The 22,068-nt window shown below is 44.5% G+C and overlaps 2 protein-coding genes across 3 annotated transcripts in view; one reads left to right on the top strand and one right to left on the bottom strand.

Annotated features, from left to right (window-relative positions):
• The window catches only part of LOC119163070 (DNA-binding protein RFX6), a 283,694-nt gene that overhangs the window by 222,253 nt on the left and 39,373 nt on the right, over positions 1-22,068 (bottom strand). The window lies entirely within an intron of this gene.
• Positions 1-22,068, top strand: part of LOC119163077 (uncharacterized) — a 164,329-nt gene that overhangs the window by 130,710 nt on the left and 11,551 nt on the right. The window contains exons 3-5 of one of the 2 annotated variants that reach the window (XM_075882093.1): positions 5,091-5,326; positions 6,868-7,121; positions 8,887-9,598. In XM_075882093.1, the coding sequence (XP_075738208.1) occupies positions 5,091-5,326; positions 6,868-7,121; positions 8,887-9,106 (710 nt within the window). In that variant the 3' untranslated portion in view covers positions 9,107-9,598. Of the gene's footprint in view, positions 1-5,090; positions 5,327-6,867; positions 7,122-8,886; positions 9,599-11,140; positions 11,276-22,068 lie in introns of those variants that run through there. The other variant, XM_075882092.1, reaches the window with a different exon arrangement.

Raw genomic sequence — 22,068 nt, forward strand, 5'->3', positions numbered from 1 at the left:
AGAGCTTTCTACCGCACTAAGGAAGTAGAAAATGTTATGATGTCTTCGTTACTGTTTTCTTTCTTTTTTTTTCGCACGATACGCGTTAGTTTGTTTTTTTCCTTTCTCGTATTTAAAGGTAAAAGGTTGCATTCGTTATCAGCGTGCGCATCTGGGTTCTGTTGTATTGCGCGTGCGCGTGTAACAAGCTGTCGCCGCGCTGTATAGCAGACTATATACGACGCGGTTAGTGCCGACAGTTGTTACAAGCCACTCTCGCCAGACGCTGGCGAAAGCTCGTTTCTTCCCATCCATCACAAAGCGCCGAGCTTCCTCTGCGGGGTCTGTTAGGCTGTAGCACTAGAGTTTTCGGGCCAAGAAAAACAAACAAAGAGAACTAGAAACATTAGTGCTATTGGCGTTGTTACAAATGACGCGCGGTTAAGCCGCTGTCAACGTGTACGGAACAATGATTTACCAGCTGCTAACGCGAAAGCAGGTGTTCCATAACGAATGAGAGAGACAGAAAGCCCTCTCTGTGACATCAACTCAACCATAACTGCTCTTACAGGCGCGCATGCAACCCCGCTGCCGCTGACGTGGAGCCGAGCCTTGACTCTTGGCAAAATCAGAGCTACAGCCTCGACACCCCACTCTATACAGGCTAAACAGGCAAATAAAAAAAAGAAACGAAGCTGTTATTGCACTTGAGCGATGAATGTCAAAGCAGCCAGGAGGACCGCCAAGGGCCTGGCATCACAGTTTAGGGAAACGCAATTGTTATCAACGCATCATCATGCATGGTATCTACCAGGCGCTTTGACGCAGAGAACGCTGATAGAACAAAGGTTTGCCTGCTGCTGGCTTGGGAGCAGCTGTACCCCTGCTTGTAAACCAAAGAGCGCAGGATATGTTCGCCACACGTCACGCGAGTTGTCAGACTTGACGACGTCTATAGGCCGGAAGGGTTGCCAGGGATTCGCCAGACATCGAGACAGTCATCGTAACGGCTGTTCAGTCACGGCACTTGCAGGATAAAGGATTGATTTTGATATAGCGCGTCGTTGACAACAGGTTACGATGGTAGACTTTGTTTTGGTCGGAGCAACAAGCTGCTGCGAGCAGACTTGCATGGGAGCTGTCTTATTGTTCGTTTGGTTGCTCAGACGCATATATGGTTTTGCGCTCCGATTTTTCTATAGACTAGCACACTTTGTATGAAACCCCTGTTTCAACGGTTGTTCACCCACCAATTATAGTCACTTAAACAACTTCAATACGTTCAACAAAATAAAAGATAGCAAGGAAAAAAGTAGACATTTGAGGGCTCGTTGTTCTTTGTTGAACACTCTATTAAGGAGAACTAACAGACAGTGATACCTATAGGAACGGTTAATTGATTGATATGTGAGGTTTAACGTCCCAAAACCACTATATGATTATGAGAGACGCCGTAGTGGAGGGCTCCGGAAATTTCGACCACCTGGGGTTCTTTAACGTGCACCCAAATCTGAGCACACGGGCCTACAACATTTCCGCCTCCATCGGAAATGCAGCCGCCGCAGCCGGGATTCGAACCCGCGACCTGCGGGTCAGCAGCCGAGTACCCTAGCCACTAGACCACCGCGGCGGGGCAGCAAGTGGATTAAGAAACAATCTTCGTACAAGTCAATAGTCTGTTCTTCATACAAGTCAATAGTCTGTTAAGAGGAGTTGAAACTTTTGACCACCAGTAGTCTTATGCATATCTAAGCCGCTATGATTCCGTAAGATAGCTAAATCTAAACATGCTACTGACGCATGTGTTCCCTTTAACAGTGGAACCGTCTGTACATGTGAAGAAAAAAAAGTGGACTAAAAGATAACTTGCTGTGGGCAAGGAGTAAACTTGCTGCATCGAATGACGCCTCCGATGCTCTACAAACAGACCTAAAGCGGCGGTCATCTCTCCGTCCCCTTTATGGGGTGCATATGTTCACCTAAAAGATGTTGATTGAAAAGCTAGCAAGTAGGACATTAACGCGAGCCGCAATTAAAAAAAAAGCCGTTGAGATATCTGCGGCCTATTTTTAACGAGGCTACTTGTTCCAGCGAGGCGTTTCGAGTTTTCAGTATTAACTTTAATGAGGTAGGTAAATAGGGTAGCACACGTGACGAAATAAGACCAATGTCCCCGTAAATTCACTTCTATCTGGAGTACAAACAAGCAGCGAATAGTAGAGGATATGCGTTCGTATCTTTGCGCATGCATCTTGATCGCTACGAGCATCGTCACCTCAAAACATATCGATATATGCCCTGTCTGTGTGTTCCACGCTGTCGCAATAAAGGCACACCGATACCCCAGAGCGGTTCTTAGATGTCTTATTAGCCAGCCTAGATTAATCCGCACCCATCAATCACAGCTTGCTAAGTATAGCATGCGTGGGAATGCGCTCGTATAAGCGAAAATTTCGAAGCAAGTGATAAGGCAACGTGATATCCACTTTGGCCTGAATTCGGCCAAAGCTTTTTCAACGGATACGAGATCTAGGTTATCAGCCAAAGCTAGAACGGTTTTTCGTTCATTTCACTGGCTGCCAACGTTGATCAATAGAAATAGAAAAAAATCGAGACAAATGTCAGCCGCTTTTCGAGTGTTTTACGGCTGCTTTCAGCAAGACCACCTGGACTTGAAATAGAAGCTGTAAACTGCTAGCAACCTATGTGGCGGGGAATACTGGAAGCCAGCTTTTAAAGTTGTCCATTCCGGTATCAGCGTTGGGAGGTCGTATACTTATAAGCGTTGGTAGAGGCGAGATCGCATCGAAAAGACTCGCCGCTCTTTTTCTGGAGAAAACAGCACGAATGACCATAAAGCTAGATAGAGCTCAGAAAGCGAAATAACAAAGCGTGCCGCCTGCTTGCTTGCTTACTAAAGCTAGCTTGTAAAAGTGTGTATAATACTCTACGTTGGTATATATATATCCTCTCGGGGCACTGCACAGGCCTGTCTAAACTATCGGCCAACTCCCGTGGCGTGCAGGCGTTTATAGTAACTCTCTACGACAGCAGCGGGATTCGATCAGCCGCAGATGGGGTACAGATGGCGCTGTGATGTTCGTGCCTTTATCTTCCTGTATAATACTGTTCTTTTGTCGTGCAGACTACGCGGAAACATAAACTCCAATCTGACACAGAACACCTCCTAGCGAGTTCGGCAAACTTCGCTTTACTACTGACGACCCCGGCAGAGTTTCGGTCGACTGATGGAGCTATCAAAGAGCTCTATTGGGGGCGATACCGTGGCGCCGTTGGGCAGCGTCGTCCGTGTGACGTGCATGCTTGGGTTGCTCCGCCAGCCCTCTACCGCCCGGCTCACGGTCGCTTCAACACCTCCTCCTCCCCCTCCCGTCATTTATGCGAAATGACGCTAGAAATGAGTGAACTGGTGAAGTCTCCGTATCATGTAAATACCATGATGGCTAGTGTGTCCGCCTTGCCCAGTGGTCTGTACCGCGTTCCACTTTTACGAACCCTACATCAGGAATTCTGTCACTGCTCCAGTACGTGCGTTCTCTATAAACAGAGAGAGCGTATTTCATTGTTTACGAAAAAAATATGTTAAATGGAGCTATTTATTATCGCTATTATTTGATACGCGTACACAAATACGCAAGAACACAGATGAAATACAGATTGAGAGAGATTGCCGACAACTACACCTGGAGGCGTGCAAAAAGAAAAACACACAGGAAAGGAAAATAGAACAAGTTAAAGAGTTAAAGAAACATCAAAGAGAAACGATAAATTAGTTTAGACTGGTAATTTATATTCTGAAGAGTTCAGGATCATTACTTTCACCAAGATTGCTTTATTAATAGATGGGAAAAGTCTATGTTGAGAGATTCAGCTATAACTTTGCCAAAATCTTAGAAGGTTACGTCACAGATTTCTAAGTCGCTTTTATTTCCTCAACTTCTCGGTATCATTCGCTGAACGAAATTTCTTCAAATTCTGCATGCCGATTCGCTTGCTCCCAGGAAGGAGAATGTGCTTCATTTCAACTCATAAGGGACGATCTAGGCCTCATTTGACGACTCCCAAATATATGACGTCACGGCGAGTGGTGCAGCAAGAGCAATTCGGCGTCGCCTCTAGTATTTTCTTCTTGCGTGTTTGCTCGCTTACTAAGTGTCTTCTCACGTAAAATGCGGTGTACTAATATCATGCAAGAGTAATTTACTAATGCAAGTAAAATTGTTTCTCGCTTTAGTGTGCCTTAAAACATGGTAAAAGCATCCACAGCCTCCCACAGGTGATGTTAACATTTCTTTGTTTATTCACAACGCATTTCGCTTCCTACGTACGATCCCAACTTATTGAATACTTTTAATGTGATAGCGTTAAAGAGCTCGGGTCGCAGAAAACCTGCCGCCGGCGTCGGCCCCGTTGGTTGTGAGCGAAAAATCGTATGTGCGTCTGTGACCGAAAAATCAAGTTACCGAGATAGCCACGGGATCGAGGCTGCTATTTGTCCACGCGTGCGCGCGCGATCACACTGGAAAGCCGCGCATTCGAAGACAAAAAAAGTGCTCAAGGTCACGAGGCGCGGTAATTTCTTTGCCCTGCCACCCCTCCCTGCTTAGCTTCTAGCGTTTTGGTCGGGACGAGAGAAGAGATAATGCAATTACAGCATGCGACAAACCTTTGTAACTCCACACGCACTGGACGGATTCTAAAAATGTTTGCGGCATTTAATTCGTGAGGCAATAAGCTCTTCCAGTGAATTCATTTCATCGTTACTTAAAAAAGTGTTTCAGGGCCCCTTTAACGCATTTTGTTTAACAGGTGTCACGATGGAAACGAGCCGATTTGGCGATAATATCGTGCGCTGGTCCAGTCTACTGTGTGCGTGTGTGTGCGTGCGTGTGTATGTAACAAAACATACGAATAAGTATGCACTTTTCGTTTGAAGGGTGCACTAGGGACAGGATTTCCCTATCACGTTCAACTATCACGTTCAGCTATCACGTTCAAATTTTTTGAGGAAGGAACTATCGCGTATTTGTCAGTCTGAGCTGTGCGTTTCTTGCGCCTGGCCACTGTGACCGTATCTCTCATCGTCCCAGAACTGGAGGATGTCCGGAGCGCCAACGAGCACTTTCTGCGCATTCGGACGACGGCCCGGTGCCGGGTGCCCCGCACGCGCGTCGTTCACGTCAAGGAGTTCTACTCGGACCCGAGCAAGGAGTACCTGCCCCGGTGCACCATCCTACACCGGTGCGGCGACGACGCCGGATGCTGCGACAGCGAGCAGTACCAGTGTGTGCCCCGGGCAGTGCAGGAGGTCACCCTGCACTTCTACGTGAGTGAGCAGCGACGGTGTCAAACTATATAGTGCAGACACACAATTTCGCCGAGTCGCAGCGCCCCTGTTTGACGTGCATTTGGTGTAGTAAAAGTGTGAAGATCGTAAAACGAAAGGTAGTTAAAACTTGATAAGAAAGTTGCACTATAAAAAAGATCAAGAACTTATTCTTGTGGCAGCCGGGTTTTCTTAAATAAATGCAATATAACAGGTACATAGAGTTAGGACACTTAAGCTGTCCAAACATAAGATATTACACTTAGGATACTTCTAACAACAGGCTTTCATGAAACTGATTTGTCATATTTGTTAGAAGCGTCTTTACGAATAAACATCAGTGCTCGTTGCAGGAGGCGTGCGAGCGTGCTAACTGGTAATTGGTGATAAACCTTTTTGCGCGAAAGACAAGTGCTAACAGACATGAGTCATGTATGTTACATTGTACCGTGCGGATATAGCGCTAAACGTCTGTAATCATAAGCTTTATAACATTTTACCAATCACACAGGCAAGGAATGCCGCTGCTCATATATTTTTGGAAATAAATATATTTGAGAGGTATTTATATTACAAACAATTAGACGTACCGACAAAAGTGAAACAGCTCCTGCCACATGTAGCGATTAATTTGAACATTTACTTATTTACTTGTACACATGCTAATGCACTCCTTTCACGAGCACGGTACCAGTAATACATGGTTGGGATTTATTAATACTTTGAGTGACCTGCCTACGTCACTTGTTATGGTCAAGATGCTCGCATTTCGAGAGCGGAATCTCTGAAGAAGCGGCGGAAGTTTCATTTCCTAGCTGTACCACGCGTTTCAACTTTTCATAGTCGAAAAGACAAACGGGCAGAGCAATGTACAACGAAAACACTCTTTTGTAATTTCGCACTGTCCTTGCGCTGTGTCCTGCGCTAAAAGGCTGAGATGAAATACCAGCATGCCAGACCATGCATTATATAATGTTCTGCGTAACATGTGAGACAGGTGACGATAATCGCGGTGAAACGACGAAGAATGCCTCGTTGTAAAATGGAAATCGATACACAAACCAACACGGGTTTCTCTGCGTTTGTGGGTTGTCGATGTCACTAGATTGAGGACAATAGGCCCCAATCGAGCGTCACTGCATTTGCATTTAACGCAGCGATCACGAGTAACGACAAAGTTAGAATAGGTTCTCGCTCAAGAAAAAGAGAAAAAAGATAAAAAAAAACGTGCTTGAAACTTGCGCAAACTCACACATTGGTAAACTGGTAATAGATATTCAATGTTGCAAACAAAGTCTATTTCTCTCCTTGCTTGATATTTCTATTCACTTCTGAATCGTGCAAAGTAGCAAACTAGGGCTGCATTTTTTTCGTTATATTTGCGCAGTCTTCCATCTATCTCTCTCTCTCACACACTCAATTCCCCATCGACCTTAAAAGCGCTCCACCAAATGCCACGGCTTTTAAGCAATGTCACAGCACCTGGTGCCGATCTATTCGCGCCTTATCGAATCAGCGGCGGCGTCTCACTCGGCGCGCAGACGATCCACCTGCAGAACCAGAACGGCGGCGAGGTGGGCCTCCGAAATTCGGTGACCAAGCTGCTCTTCCCCAACCACACCGAGTGCGAGTGTCAGCCGGTCAACGACATCCCGCGCACGGCGGCGAGGCCCTCGCGCATCGCTCACCACTCGGGAGAACACAACAAGGTGTCGCTGCACGCCCCTTCCTCGGAAGACCCCGACTTGGCCGCCGGATCGGGCATGCACGAGGAGCTGCCCTCGGGACCACTCAAGTGAGTATAAGAACTCTCACTGCACACGGCAAAGAGAAGTGTCGCCACCTTCTAACACATTCACGAAATCACGTCTCAGTGCTTCCTCAGTTCCCTTTTTGACGGTAGTTGTAGCGCGAGAACAAAACGACGACACAGAGACAAGAAGGACACGAAGGACACGAGCGCTCGGGTCCTTCGTGTCATTCTTGCCTCTGTGTCGTCGTTTTTTTCTCGCGCTATAACTATCGTCATGCCATACCAACTAGCCCAGGCTGCCACACTCCCTTTTTGAGTTGAGTTGGGGAAGAGGGTATAAAGCACGCGTGACGTAGGTAGCTGCAACCTTGAAGAAGACAAGAATTTTTCTCGCAACAATGGCTCCAGCGACGCCCCTTGTTCAAATTTTTTCATCTCTTCAAGCTGCCATCTTCCCTTACACTTCTGCCCCACGCCCTTTTTTATTATGTGTATACATAAGGAGAGGTTGGAGCACGGTGCTTTGTAGGTTTCCTTTTTGGCCATGGGTCCACGATTTTTGCTGCCTTATTTGAGTTGAGCTATGCATGTGGAAATGGCCGAATTCCCAAAATGACTGTTCAGTGTCTGTAGCTATGACAAAATCAATAAGGTATAGGTCAAGGAAGATTCGAAATTGTGTGGTATTTTTCAAAAATGCGCGTTGCTTTAGTAAACAACTGCAATAGTTTGCCGTCTTTCTCGCGATAGTGAGTGAGAATGAATAAATGACACCAACTGTAATTAGACTGAGTAACAGCGGTTTTGTTATGTCTACGATGTTTTCTTTCTGTCTACCTTTTATGTTTAGTGAAGGACAGCAGCTGCGGTGTTTAACAGTATACCCACTTAGTGACTGGTGTGCCACAACAGCTAAATATAGTCAATGTCGTGTCGCACGAGACTCGCTACGCATGTAATTATGCCTGCCTACACTACGGCAACATTGTAGCAAGCTAGAGAAAACGGGTGGACACGCGACTTTCTTCTTCTTTTCTGCACGCTTTTCCTCGAGACCGTTGTCTGCCGGTTTAGCGGTTACCTGTTGCTCGCGGAAGTTAGCAGGGTGGATCACCCCGATAAATACGAATCCACATCGTCTTTTTTTCCACTAACAAAAGCCCCTTGCCGAACCATTTCCTTTCACTTCGACCAGGTGCGGCTCCCATAACAAGCCAGCCGTTACTCTCAGCATGTCTCCTGGCTGACGTAATCGACTCCTTCGCTCTACCGAAATGAGAAACGGAAACGGACAGGCCCTTGGCAAATACGATTTCGAAACGACACGTGAAAGCTAGAGGAATACGGGACGGAAGGCATTAGTCGCGGGCGACTATAGCCCAAAACGCCGCATCGGGTTCTTAGCTTCGTGCCTCGTGCAATGAGCGTGACCTTTGCGCTTTCGCGGTCACTTACTCGTCGCCCACCTATGGGTGCTTAATAAATAGGCCTCAATTACACCGGCTAATGCGGTTCCTGGCAAGGACGCCCCCTGCTTCTTTTTACCTCGCGTACGTCGACCTCTTTCTCCCTCCTCATCTTCCTTTAGGGTTCCTGTCTTGTTCGCCTACACGCTTTGCCATCTATACGCGAGGCGCGAGGCGCGGCCGTGGCTTCGCATTGTTTCGCCGGCCGAAGCACGCGTTCGACGTACATGCACGCCGACACGTGCGCATCTTGCGGAGCTCTCGATCAGCTCGCGGCGGCGGGTCGTTGCACCGCAGATTGCTCGTGTCCTAACGGTTCCCAACTCTATTTTCCCAAACAGGGGTGGCCCACCGAATTTAGAAGGGCCACTTAGGGGGTCTCACGCTCCCTACCTTCCTCCCCCCGAACTGCTGCTTTTGCTGGGCGCACCACCACTGCCGCCGCCGCCGCCGCACAACAACAGCAACCACGACTCCGGGCAAGCGCAAAAGAGGCATCGCCGATTAGGTATTCTGGGCGAGGCTCGACCGCGAAGGAAAAGCCGAGCAGTGTGGGGGTGAGTTTGAGGCTTGTCTGCTGCGACAAGATAGATGGCGTCAATATCTATCGGGACCGTGCATCTTCTCGCGGCTTTTTTCGGAAGGACCGCGGTTCCGGGCGCCTCGCGGCATGCGTCGGGCCTGTTGCGGTGGTGGCCCGGCCTGGCTCCCTGGGCAGGCGGACGACGGATTAGCAGGAAAGCGCTAACGGCCATAACGCTTGGGTTGCAGAATAACAGATTGCGCTTCTTCCCCCGGTGTCGGCGGTCTCGTTGGGCACCTCGCGACCTGTGACAAAATGAATCGGGTGTCGCGAAGTCGCTCCGCACATTTTCGCGCCCACGAATACAACCCGGACTGGAGCTGAGTATTGGCAGCCTGTTCCCAGAGGACAGCGAAAGCCTGTGAAGGATTATTGATTTAGTTTTCAGTAACATCGCGATCCGTGTGCTCATAACACGGGCAACATTTAAAGTGTACGCTCTGGAACCATGACATTGGCCGTGCCTGGACAGCTACTTTCTGTCAGGCCCAAAATCCTTCCGCATCGAGGAAACACTAAGCGAGCGCGAAACATCGCTTCGAAATTAGCCACTGGCTATCCAAGCCTGCACAATGTAAGAGTAGCTGCAGTTAACTTAACCATAATGCGCGGCAACACACCAATTTTGACGATTCCGCGAAACAGAACCTTTCGCAGCTACACGCAGTAGTCACTGGTAAAGCTGAGGCACGCAGAAGCAGACCCGGAAGCTGTTTCAAACTGAGTTATCCCACTAGCGATGCGCGTTTTAGCGCAATAACTCGCACACAGACAAAGCTACATCGACAAAAAAATGCATATTCGTTGCGCCTGATCCCAAGTCCCAAATTCGGTTAAATTGCGAACAAACGATAATGCGCCGGGCAGCTGTAATTCGAGTACAATTCAGGTTCGCTTACACCGAGCAACCGAAAGTATGCTTCTCACGCGCGTAGGCACCAAACGGCCTTTTCAAGTTGGTGACGGTGACGGTGGTGGTGGTGGCGATGGTGAAGGTGATGGGCATGTGTCATGTGACTCACAAGAGCGCCTCCTTCCGAAAAAAAAAGAAAAAGCTAAGGAAACTGGTGGAGTGCAATCGATGGATAAAAAGTGTCACATAATGTGATTCAGTTTGACATCATCTGCCACGGGCTAATTAATGAGAAGAATATTTCTGCAGCCTTTGCTGTCAAAAAAACTACCATAACCTGCGAAAATGTTAAAATATTAGAATAGCTTACGCTAAGTTAGCGTTCGTTGCGGTCACCCTTTGTTTCCGACACTTCACGGGAGAGGTTAGCTCACGGAGCATGCGCAGTGGCGCGAAACTTAACGCCATCTAAAACTTTTTTTATAGCGATCGCGAAGGAATGAGCATCTCATCCTCCTCTTCCGCAACGTGAGCGAATGGAAACAATATAAATGAAAAACTAGCAGCTTTTGGAGGTGCTCGTTTTTATGTTAAACACAACGAAATTAGCCCGCCTAACAATCATGTCATGCATGGAAAAAAACGGAGAGAGTAATGTTTCGTCAACTTTATTTTATTCCCGTCATAATTATTATACTCTACAGTCAAACACAACAATTATAGTCTCTATGTATAGGCCTAATTGTCTAGTGAACTCATAACAATAAAACGCAATAGATGACAGCAACATGAAACATAACCGGTGCTATGGTTCGGGATCGAAATTGAGGAATATAGCATCCCCGGCCGTCATTTGTCATCAGTCTGCATTCTTTCCCCTTCTCTATAAAGAAACGCAAGTAAATACTTGAACTGAGTTCAGTGCCAGTCTGTGCTGACTTAGCGCTAATTTGTACCATCCTTAAGAATATTCGTTGCTGGGGTCATAATCCCCGAGTAATCGATAGCGCTTGGCCCGCGCGTCAGTGCTTTTTCTCCGTCCTGTGTTGAATCCTAGCAGTATTTAAGATTGCAGTATCCTTTGGAAGCCCCAGTCACTGCGACTGCAGATCGCCTGACGTGGGATGCTTGTCACCAGCTGCTGTTTCCTTCCACGCAGGTGCCATAACTGTCCGGAACCATTCTCACGACGGCAGTACGAAGACGGACGCTGCAGCTGCGACTGTTTCGAGAAGCAAAAGCGATGCCTCAAGATCAAGAGGGGGCGGGAACCGCTCGGAGACCTGGCCCGAAGGCATGTGTCACGCTCCTTAACGTTGCTTACACTTTCGACATCCGCCGGGGTATACTTTAGCGGTTGCGGTGCTTGGGTGCTGAGCCGAAGGTCGCATGTTCGATCCCCGCAGTGGCGGTCCCCTTTAGAACGGAGGAGAAATGCTGAAGTCGTGCGTGCTGTGTGACGTAAGCGCACCTTAAAGAACAACGTGTTGTCTAGATTTACCAATAAAGTTTATTCTCTCTCTCTCTTGTCTAGATTTCGAGAGCTCTCCACTACGGCGTCCCTCAATGAAATTGTGATTTTGGGACGTTAAACGTCAGATATTATGAGTAGTCTATTCCCACTTCTCCTTATAAAGCCGGGGCGCTAAGCTTTTTTTTTTTGTTATTGTAAAAGGTCCGATTGATTGATATGTGTGGTTTAACGTCCCGAAACCACCATATGATTATGAGAGACGCCGTAGTGGATGGCTCCGGAAATTTCGACCACCCGGGGTTCTTTAACGTGCACACAAATTTGAGCACACGGGCCTACAACATTTCCGCCTCCATCGGAAATGCAGCCGCCGCAGCCGGGATTTGAACCCGCGACCTGCGGGTCAGCAGCCGAGTACCTTAGCCACTACACTGTAAACCAAATTACACCCATATAGGTGTTTTATAGTGTCTATAACTCACACCCCAACACCCCACGAAATGGGTGTATCAAGCAGGGCTACACCTATATCGTGGGGCGGATTTCTGAATTTACACCCTATGGCACACACATTTTTTTCGGGTGGAAAGACAAATGTACACCCAAGTGGCCTTAAAGGAGTGAGGGTGTAAAAGCGAATGTACACCCAAGTTCTCTTAAGGGCGTAAGGGTGTAATATTGCTATGACACCCTAACACCTTTAAAAAACAAAAGTAGTGTAGGGGTGTAATTGCTCAAACAGCAAAAAGGGTGTGGGGGTGTTCATGCTGAATAATGCCCCAACACCCATGCAAAAAATACCATAATTCGAAAGTTACCCCTTTCCAGTAAGCCCCTGTGGAAGCACGTGAAAGCTTACCCTTTAGCTAGACCTTTCATGTGCAGATGTCCTATCGTAGTGGCTCCTGCCACAGTGTGGTAATCCTGGCCTTAGCACAGCTTTTATGGTGCATATATGAAGCACGGCATATAACACGTAATCCTAGCTTAATGCAAAGGCATCACTCAAAATGAGCTGCCACACATAACACAACGTTCACAAAGTCATGCCATTGTGCAAAACGAAATCAAGCTTTATTTTATTAGGCACAGAGGACATACAGGATTCAGAGACAAATTGTACCTTAATCAAAAGCAGAATGCCATTTGCTACAAAAGAAGACCGGAAATCAGACGTCAATGGTACGGCATGGAGCTCTAACGACCAATGCATGCATATCAAATACAATAAAAGAGCCTTTATTTGCACTTAAAAATGAAGAACTAATTTTAACATGCTTCAATGCAGCACAAAAGCACAGTGCAGTGAAGCATACAAACAGCAGGAAGAGTAGGGCAATGCAGCATGCCTTGTTTCTCCAATATACTGAAATAATATATCAATGCACACAACAATTACCACAATGATACGCCACAGTTTGCCACAGTGTTGTGGCATGCCTTATGCATATTATGCAAGGCTAGTGGTATTCTAATGAATGTAATGACAAAACAGTCTTAAAATGGCATTTTCATTTCACAATAACCCTTGTGTGTTCAGACATTCAGAATACTGGGGAAACAATAATACAGGTGTGAAAACAATAGGCAAAATTACAATAGCTTAACAGTGTCACTAGATACTAACCACACAGAATAATTGATTTAAAGATGTAAAATATCAAGCGCATCACATAATATGTCCCCCTGAAACAATGCAACATCAAAGAACATAAAATGGGCACACAAAAGCAGGGTGAAAGAGTAACCACTTACAGCTAACAGAGGTGGAACAGCCAAGCTATTATCTGGAACAATATTTTGGAGCATCATATCTTGCTTTTCTAGAAAGAAAATCTAAATTTGGAGCAGGTTTCAGGAAAAACAAACACAGCATTTTTGAGCTTGAAATTTCAAATTTACAGCATTGATTGATATGTGCAGTTTAACGTCCCCAAACCACCATATGGTTATGAGAAACGTCGTAGTGGAGGGCTCCGGAAATTTTAAACACCTGGGGTTCTTTAACGTGCACCCAAATCTGAGCACACGGGCCTAATGCGTTTCTGCCTCCATCGGAAGTGCAGACACCGCAGCAATGATTCGATCCCACGACCTGGGGGTCAGCAGCCGAGTACCATAGCCCCTAGACCACCGCGGTGGGGCTCCAAATTTACAGTAGTACAACAAATTAAACTGAATCACACACACAAAAAAGTATATGTAGAAATTATTTGAGATACGCTAATTCATTCAAAATACACGAGAGTGCAGCTATTTCAACAAAAGCACTCTTGAACTGTCCCACAGTGCAAACAATGCTATCCTCCCTATATACGAATGCTCCTCGACTCGAATCTCGTCCTTCACTTGTACTAGCTGAGCACAGCGCCACCGCTTGTCTAAAAAGACGCTGCGTTTCTTGAGAATCGCAGCAGATTATCCCTGATATTGAGTGACTTGCTCTGCCTAGAGACTGCGCTGGAATCAATTTTCTCAAGTCAAGGTGAAGCATTTAGTGAAGGGACGTTCTAAAATACGGGTGTAAAACTCGCAGTAGCATTTGGTGAGCTTGTCCAACTGTTTGACAGGTGACCCAGAAATTCCAGATATTCGTAAAGGAAAAGCTCAAGCAGGTGGCGAAAAGAAAAAAAGTGGCATACGATTTTCTTTATCGTTGCTTAAGGCTGCAAAAACCTCATAAATCACTCTGAAAGACGGCCAGCACTTATACTAGTACTCATTATTGAATGGCATCTGCATGGCAGAGTAATATAGGGACAAAAATATTTTGTGTCCTGTAAATCAAAAAGCACTTTTCCGCAGAGCGAAAGCGTATTTTGGCAAAAGTGACCTAAAAAGCGTTATGGACGTCATAAAAAGGGGGGGGGGTAGAAATTTCTTTTAAACTGTTCTACTCTTTTCTTTTGCTGTGAGGTTAGAATACAGTCAATTAAAAGTTATAATTACGGTTGGCACATCTGTATTAGATTAGATGATGATGACCCCACCTCGATGGTTCAGTCGCCAAGGTACTCAGCTGCATTTTTCATGCAGGCGGAAATGCTGTAGGCCCATTTCCTTAGATTTGGGTGCACAAGAACCCCAGGCGGCCGAAATTTCTGGAGCCCTCCCCTAAAGCGTCTCATAATCAAATGGTGGCTTTAGGACATTAAACTGCACACATCAATCAATTGGATGGTGATGCGCAAACTTAAGTTGAATAATGGATCTTATGTTTCTTGATAGAATTAACAATACTGAGAAATAATTGAGGCTGGTTGGGCATTTCATAATGGTTTTGTGCAAAATTAGGAAATTGTATCCAATTGACACAATTGGCATGGCTGCTGTTCTCTTAAACATGCAAATATGAATACGAAAATATCATGTAATATTTTGCTACAGACATTAAACATGTGCTGTGAATAGACATGAATGCCTGAATTGAATAGTCAATTTCACGTCAAAACCACGACCGCACAAAGAAAACACATAAACAGGATGGGTGCTCACTAGCAGCTGTTTGTACATTATATTCATAATATACTATATATTCATACGTACAACCTTAAAAAGGTGGCGAGCCGGCATGAAGTACTGATTGTGTTCGTGCCCCTAACAAACTAGCAAAATTGCGCCGGTGCATCGCTGAAAATCATGCTGAGCAGCTGAAAGGCTGTAAAAAGAAGCATGCGTGGCCATTCACGAAGTCTGCCACTGATGGTTTACAAAGTACCCCTATCGTGCAGAAAGACACATGTTAGCCAGACGACGAGGCGCTGCGTCAATGATCGAGCGAGGGAACACGCCCTTACGGCAAAGAATAACGACGGTGCCCGTTCAAGAGCACATGTCACTTCATGTGGATTCACACCAAGAGCCATTTTGATGGGCTTTCACAAAAGAAAAGGGGTATCAATTACGTTAGCAAAACTTCACTCATCATGTATGAGCGATTGTGTGTCCTATATCGTGATTAGGTAAGGGACGGCCCGAGTAGGTTGCACAAGCGTTGACAAAAAGTGGGTTTATATCAGCCTATTTTCTCAAGAAATCAACAATTGCAAATGAGTGCCCAATCCGTTTATGTGTTTTCTTCGTTTGTGTGGTCGTCATTTTGGCGCAAAATTGACTAATATTTAATGCAAACATGCACCAACTATCCCAACACCAAGTTCTACTACATATTGATGCTGCACATGCTGCACATGTAAACAACAATAGCACGTGCAGTTAGTTCCCTTAGAACTGTGAAAAAAGCGGCACTATACAGTGCCTCAGAGGAGGCACTTTCAGTATATTTTTTGGTAAATAAAGGGCTTAATAAGCATAGGACCTTTTTCTGTGTTGACGACACACTGTTAGGGTGATTTCACGCTAAACGCCCAGCCGTTTTGGTGACCATCTCAAATGCATTCGAAAAATATTGTGCTGATTAACTGTATTGAAAGCAGTGAAACGGTAGGATATTTCGGAGAGAAAAAATGTTTGGTAGCAAGGTTGCCGTCGGAACTTTCCGGGATGTCGTTTGGGTGTGTGTGAAAAAATTTATTTTAAAAGTACGTTCTATACCAAACTTGATCTACATGTTGAGTAAAGGTTCTTGTGTAAGGTGTTTGAAGCTCAGTAATATTATTGCAACTATACTGGCACATATGCTTCTAAGAATTTATCCAAAATATGCTATGTTTGCAATTTCTTTATTGCAATACTGCAGTTTGTATGAATATCTGTGTAGTGAATACCTACTCCACGCAAGGTATATTTTGAGAAAAAAATATTTGAGACTTATCAAGCTGGTAAACTTTATGAGAAAAAATCATAAATGCTACAAAATCGTAATTTTTGATCATATTCAGATGCGATTTACGCCATGTGGTGGCTTAACTAAAAATTACCTTTATACATAAATTGAAAGCAAATGAACACTTCTTTTCATATACTATCATTGAATTTTTGTTTTAAGGAAGAAAATATTTTTTTAGCATTCCCATTGGTGCCTATCTTCCCATTTCGTCATACGACAGCTGCCACCTTGAAATTTCTTATTTTCATCAATGGGAAAGTTCAAAACTTATTTTCTTCCTTAAAACAAAAAAAGTGTAATGATAACAATTGGCACATGAAAATACCTTTTTTTTTCCTTTCGATTCAGGTTTGAAGGTCATATTTATTTGGACCACTCCACAGTGCAAATCGGTTCTCAATATAAACGAAAATGACGAATCTGCGAAACTCGTAATTTTTTCTTGTAATGTTTAGCTGCTTAAGAAGTCTCATAATACTATTTCCTCAAAATATACCTTTTGTGTAGTTAGTATTCATTAGTCAGACATTCATAACACATGTTGGCTAAGTTTTTGTAGGCGTAGTAGACGAAGAAAGTGCTTAACAGCGCAAATGACAAGAAAGAAAAGATGAGACGAGAACAGAGCCCTGAACAAACAACCAAAGCTTATTGCAAACCAACTGCAATATACAGAAAACAGAATCTGCGCATAACCACGCATTATAAGCAGAATTGCACATACATGTACCATACAACCTACCTTATCGACAACCGGTCATATAAGGGTACCCCAGATAACTAACTTCACAGCAGTTAAAAAAATTGAGGGTGCGCTAAGACAGGAAGCGCCAAGTTCTTGAATATAGAAAGCTTCACTAATCTCGTGCTCGCGCCGATTTTTATATCCCCCGTAATCAAACACTTGTCAAGAATCGGCTGTAAACAAGGCTTATTACAATGGTCTACCAAGTGGCTGGGAAGGAAACCTTTTAGAGAGTTAGCATGCTCCCTCAACCGATCATTCATGCAGCGCCCTGTTTGGCCGATGTCCACAGGTAAATAATATCTTGTAGAGAATAGCTAAAACACATTCAACATGGTGCATAGCGTGTTTCTTAGTGCATGCTTCTTTCTCAGGTCCTTCGCTCTTGACCCTGCGACATAGGCCAGCGAGCTTGTCGCGTTTGCACAACGCAACTCTTACACCTATTTTTCCAGCGACCTTCTTTAGCCTATGAGAAACATCGTGTGCGTAGGAAATAACAGCCTTGCTAGAATGAGGCTTGTTGAGTTAGCTCTTGCTTTGTGTCTCATCAGGCAATCTTAGTGACGTTAGGAGAGTCTCGGCAATAGAAGTTAGCAGGGGATTAGAAAAGCCTGCTTGTTGAAGGCAGTGAACTTAGAACGAGAAACTGCACTCTATCTGGCGGTGACAGGAGTCAGTTAGAATTGCCTTTAGGCAGGAAAAAGCGATGCTACGCTTGACTAGCTTAGAATTAGTGGACGTAAAAAGAAGGCTTTTCCTTGAGAAAGGTTCGTACCGCCAATATACATGGTCAACCAAAAAACCACTTCCAAGTCAAGGCATCGTAAATTGTCGTCATGAATCGAACTCCGACATTAATTCCAGTTGCATCATTTCACGCCAAAAAATGTCAAATATCTCACCGGTGCAGATGTGTGCAATGGCTCAAGTTTAGCACCGGTTCTTTGTGACTTTTTACTCGCGCGGTATGAAAGAAGTCTCATGGCTAACTTTGATCACACGAGTACAGCTAAAGTGTTCGACTACGTTGACGACTTTTTAGTGCTTTACCGCATCGATCAATCTGACCCTCGGCGAACCACCGATGAGATATTTGAAGTTTTTGGGTGTGAAATGAAGAAACTAGAAATAACGTCGGAGTTTATTTCCGACGACAAGCTACGATGTCTAGAATTAGAAATGCTTTTTTTTTGTTCATCATGTAAGTTGGCAGTACGAGTCATTCTCAAGAAAGAACCTCCTTTTTACGTCCGCCCATTCTAAGCTGGTCAAGTGAAGCATCGCTTTCTTCTGCCTAAAGGCAATTTTAACTGGCTCTTGTCACCGCCAGATAGAGTGCAGTTTCTCGCTCCAAGTTCACTGCCTTCAACAAAAAGGCTTAACTAATCCCGAGCTAACTTCCATTGCCGAGACTCTCCTAAATCACTAAGAGTGGTTGATAAGAGACCAACAGCTAACCCAACAAGCCTCATTCTAGCAAGGCTGTTATTCCCTACATACACGAAGTTTCCCAAAGGCTAAAGAAGGTCACTGGCAAAATAGGTGTAAGAGTTGTGTTCTGCGCATGCGATAAACTCGCTGGGCTATGTCACAGGGTCAACAGCGAAAGACCTAAGAAAGAAGAATGCACTAAGAAACACGCTACGTGCCATCTTGAATGTGTTTTAGCGATTCTCTACAAGATATTTTTTTACTTTTGGGCATGGTTACATTGGCCACACAGGGCGATGCATAAATGATCGGTTGAGGGGGTACGCTAACTCTCTAAAAGGTTTCCTTCCCAGCCACTTGGCAGACCATTGTAATAAGTCTTGTTGTCAGCCAATTCTCGACAAGTGTTTGATCACGGGGGATATAAAAATCGGCACGAGCACGAGATTAGTGAAGCTTTCTATATTCAACAACTTGGTCCTTCCTGTGTTGGCGTACCCTCAATTTTTCTTAACTGCTGCGAAGTTAGTTATCTTGGGTCCATTTACATGACCGGTTGTTGATAAGGTAGGCTGTATGGTGCATGTATGTGGGATTCTGCTTATGGTGCGTGGTTATGCGCAGATTCTGTTTTCTATATATTGCAGTTGGTTTGCAATAAACTTTGATTGTTTGTTCAGGGCTCTGTTCTCGTTTCTTCTTTCCCTTCTTGTCCCTTGCGCTGTTAAGCACTTTCTTTGTCTACCATACAGCACCAACCAGTCGTATCAAGCACATTGTTAGTCTTGGAGGTGTATGTGCCAGTGAAATTGCACTAATATTACTGCACTTCAAACACTTTACACATGAACTTGTACTTAACATGTAGACAAATTTTGGTATCGAAGCAATGAGCAGTACTTTTAAACTACCTTTTCACAAACCACACTGAAACGATACTCCAGTAAGTTCAGAAGGCAACTACGTGACCGAAAATTTTTTTTCTTTTGAAATTATTTTACTGTTTCACTGTTTTCAATGCAGTAAATCATCACAATTTTAATACATTTGAGATGGTCACTAAAATAGTTGGGATGTTTGGCTTGGATTGACCCATTAGTGGATCAACCTTTTAAGCTGGCGACATGTAGGCCATCTCCAGTTTTTCATACAACTGTAACATTATGCATTGTACACAGTTTTCTACATGCACTGCTGTTGATCTGATGGCAAACTGATAATTATATTGAAAATATAAGTAGGTATATAGGACACATAGCTTGAGATGAAGCCTTTCCCATCAGAGGAATGTTCCTAAAATGTACAAGATATTTGGTGCACCCTATGAGTAGCGTCCACCACTGCTGCGACCCTTTGAGTGAGGTCGTGAGCCCGGAACAGCTGCTTTCAGGTTGTGATGAAGAGTGCACTGCATTGTCAGCACCCAGTCCATCGTAGAAGACGTAGTGTGCTTTCCTTTCAACATTCTGCATGTAAGAGATGCACAACATTCAACTAAGCACTTAAAAAATACTGGAAACAATCAGAACCTCATTATGATGTGTCACATAATAAAAAGCTCCAGCTTCTCCACTTTCAGCTTTACCGCTATTCACTTTTACGTTTACAAGCATCTGTGCATATTAGTGTACGAATGCAAGTGCCATGTTTGAGTATGGTTTTTTCACCACCGTGGTGGTGGTGAAAAAGTGCTTCTCTCTTGAATCATGCACCTACCAAGAAGCTTGAAATATACTGGGAAGCTCAAATTTCAGCGTTTATACCAAGTTTTCTTGCTAAGCTAGAATACGCTAACCAATAGGCCACTACAATAGTTGATACAAAAAATTATATAAACCCATTCAGACAGAAAAATAGCAATATTTATCATTTACTTTGAAGGATCGTTGTGTAGACATGTACACATCACAGATGTACAATCTACTGTGTGAAAATAGTGTAAAACATCGAGCAAGCCCCAATATGGAAGGATCAACAGCACTTACAATATGACAACTGCTGCTGGAAAAACAGCACTGTGTATTTGTGGAAGCTCACCTCTAAATTTCTTCTCCAGTTACATAAATTTGGTGTACTCGATAATTTTATGTCTTTCACAGGTTGCTTATTGGTCAACAAAATGATTACTTTAGGCCACGAGTAAAACTGACTACTCTCAAGAATAAATAAGACGTGCTAACCCTATTCTTCGAGTGCATGCATAAGCAGCTCATTCGCAGTTGAATTTTTTTAATTCATAAAAACAGCCATGCAACAGATAATGTATCACAAGTAAGTTAAATATAGCTCAATAAGCTCTGAACTGTTGGACCATAAATATGTGTAATTTAAAAAATGCACGACATATTGGAGAAGTAGCTAACAGGAATATATGCATGGAGGGCTTATTAGTTGGATCAGTGTCCTTACATTCGTAAGGATGAAACCTGCACAGATAAAATGCATGAAACATACAAGAGCTGTTATGTCTGCCTGCTTTCATTTACAGCCACCTGTGTCGCCATTCTCATTTTGTTTTTCGCGAGCATGTTCTTTAGTGGCTAACTATGCCTACACCATTATCATCTGTGCTGTATCAGTCTAACTGAAAGTTTTGTGTGCGTGTTTGTTGGTACACTTTGGCTAAGCTTTCATATGTAACCACATCGCAAAACCCTACACCAAAATATACAGAAATATTCTATTCTACAATATTCTATGTGCCGCAGTACAATGGTGCAAAAATGCAAAAAGATGTGTGCAATTGAGTGTGGCTGTTCAATCCCTTATTAAATCAGATCAATATTTCTATATCCTGATTATTTACGATATACTAGTATAAATATAAACAAACCTAGCAAGGCATAAAAAGTGCGAATCAATGATTAAACAAGGTACATATAAATTCTTTGGTTAGCTGCACGATTTTTAACAAAACACGTCACGCCGCTGCAAAGCGCAGGCATCAAAGGGGTACTGATACAAAGTTTAAGTATTTTTCAATTGTTGCGTTAAATAGCGTATTTATTCGCATTAAAAACGCACCCCTATCTTCAGTCATTGAAATCTGGATTTTTTTTTTCTGCCGCGTAATAAACGCGCCCCATTTGTCCACTGCAGTCCCGCTAACTGACAACTGGCGCCTCTTTTACCGTTGATCTGCTTCGTTTTTATTATTATTATTATTATGCCATTTTTTTCGCCCACTTCGGCTCGCTCAGCCCCCCCCCCCCCCCTTGTTTTTTCACCCGCTGCCGAATGCCGTAAGGTTTATCTGCGCGGGGCACATCCCGCCGTTTTTTTTTAACCAAGCCCCAAAGCGAGGTTCACGAACACTGCGACTGTTGAGACATCGCAGCTGATAAGCACACAGCGAGCGAAGGTCACGAAGCTACCGACGCCATGAGACGGTCGCTTCCTGCAATTACGAGTATCGCGGGCAAATCGGGAGTTGGCAGGCAGGCACGCATTTCTGCACTTCGTTGTTCGCATACACGAAAGCTTACCTTTTCAGCAATAGCACGAAATCCAAAAGCGTTCTCCATGTAGCTCCCAGCGTACACTCCGTTGATTGCTTGATCGGAAACACTGCTTGCGGCGGGCACAAGCTTCAACGAAAGCCGTTGACAGAGGACACACTCCGCCGCACCGAAGTTGTTCTGTACT

This window comes from Rhipicephalus microplus, chromosome 2 (assembly GCF_043290135.1).
Source record: "Rhipicephalus microplus isolate Deutch F79 chromosome 2, USDA_Rmic, whole genome shotgun sequence".
NCBI classification, from domain to species: Eukaryota; Metazoa; Arthropoda; class Arachnida; order Ixodida; family Ixodidae; genus Rhipicephalus; species Rhipicephalus microplus.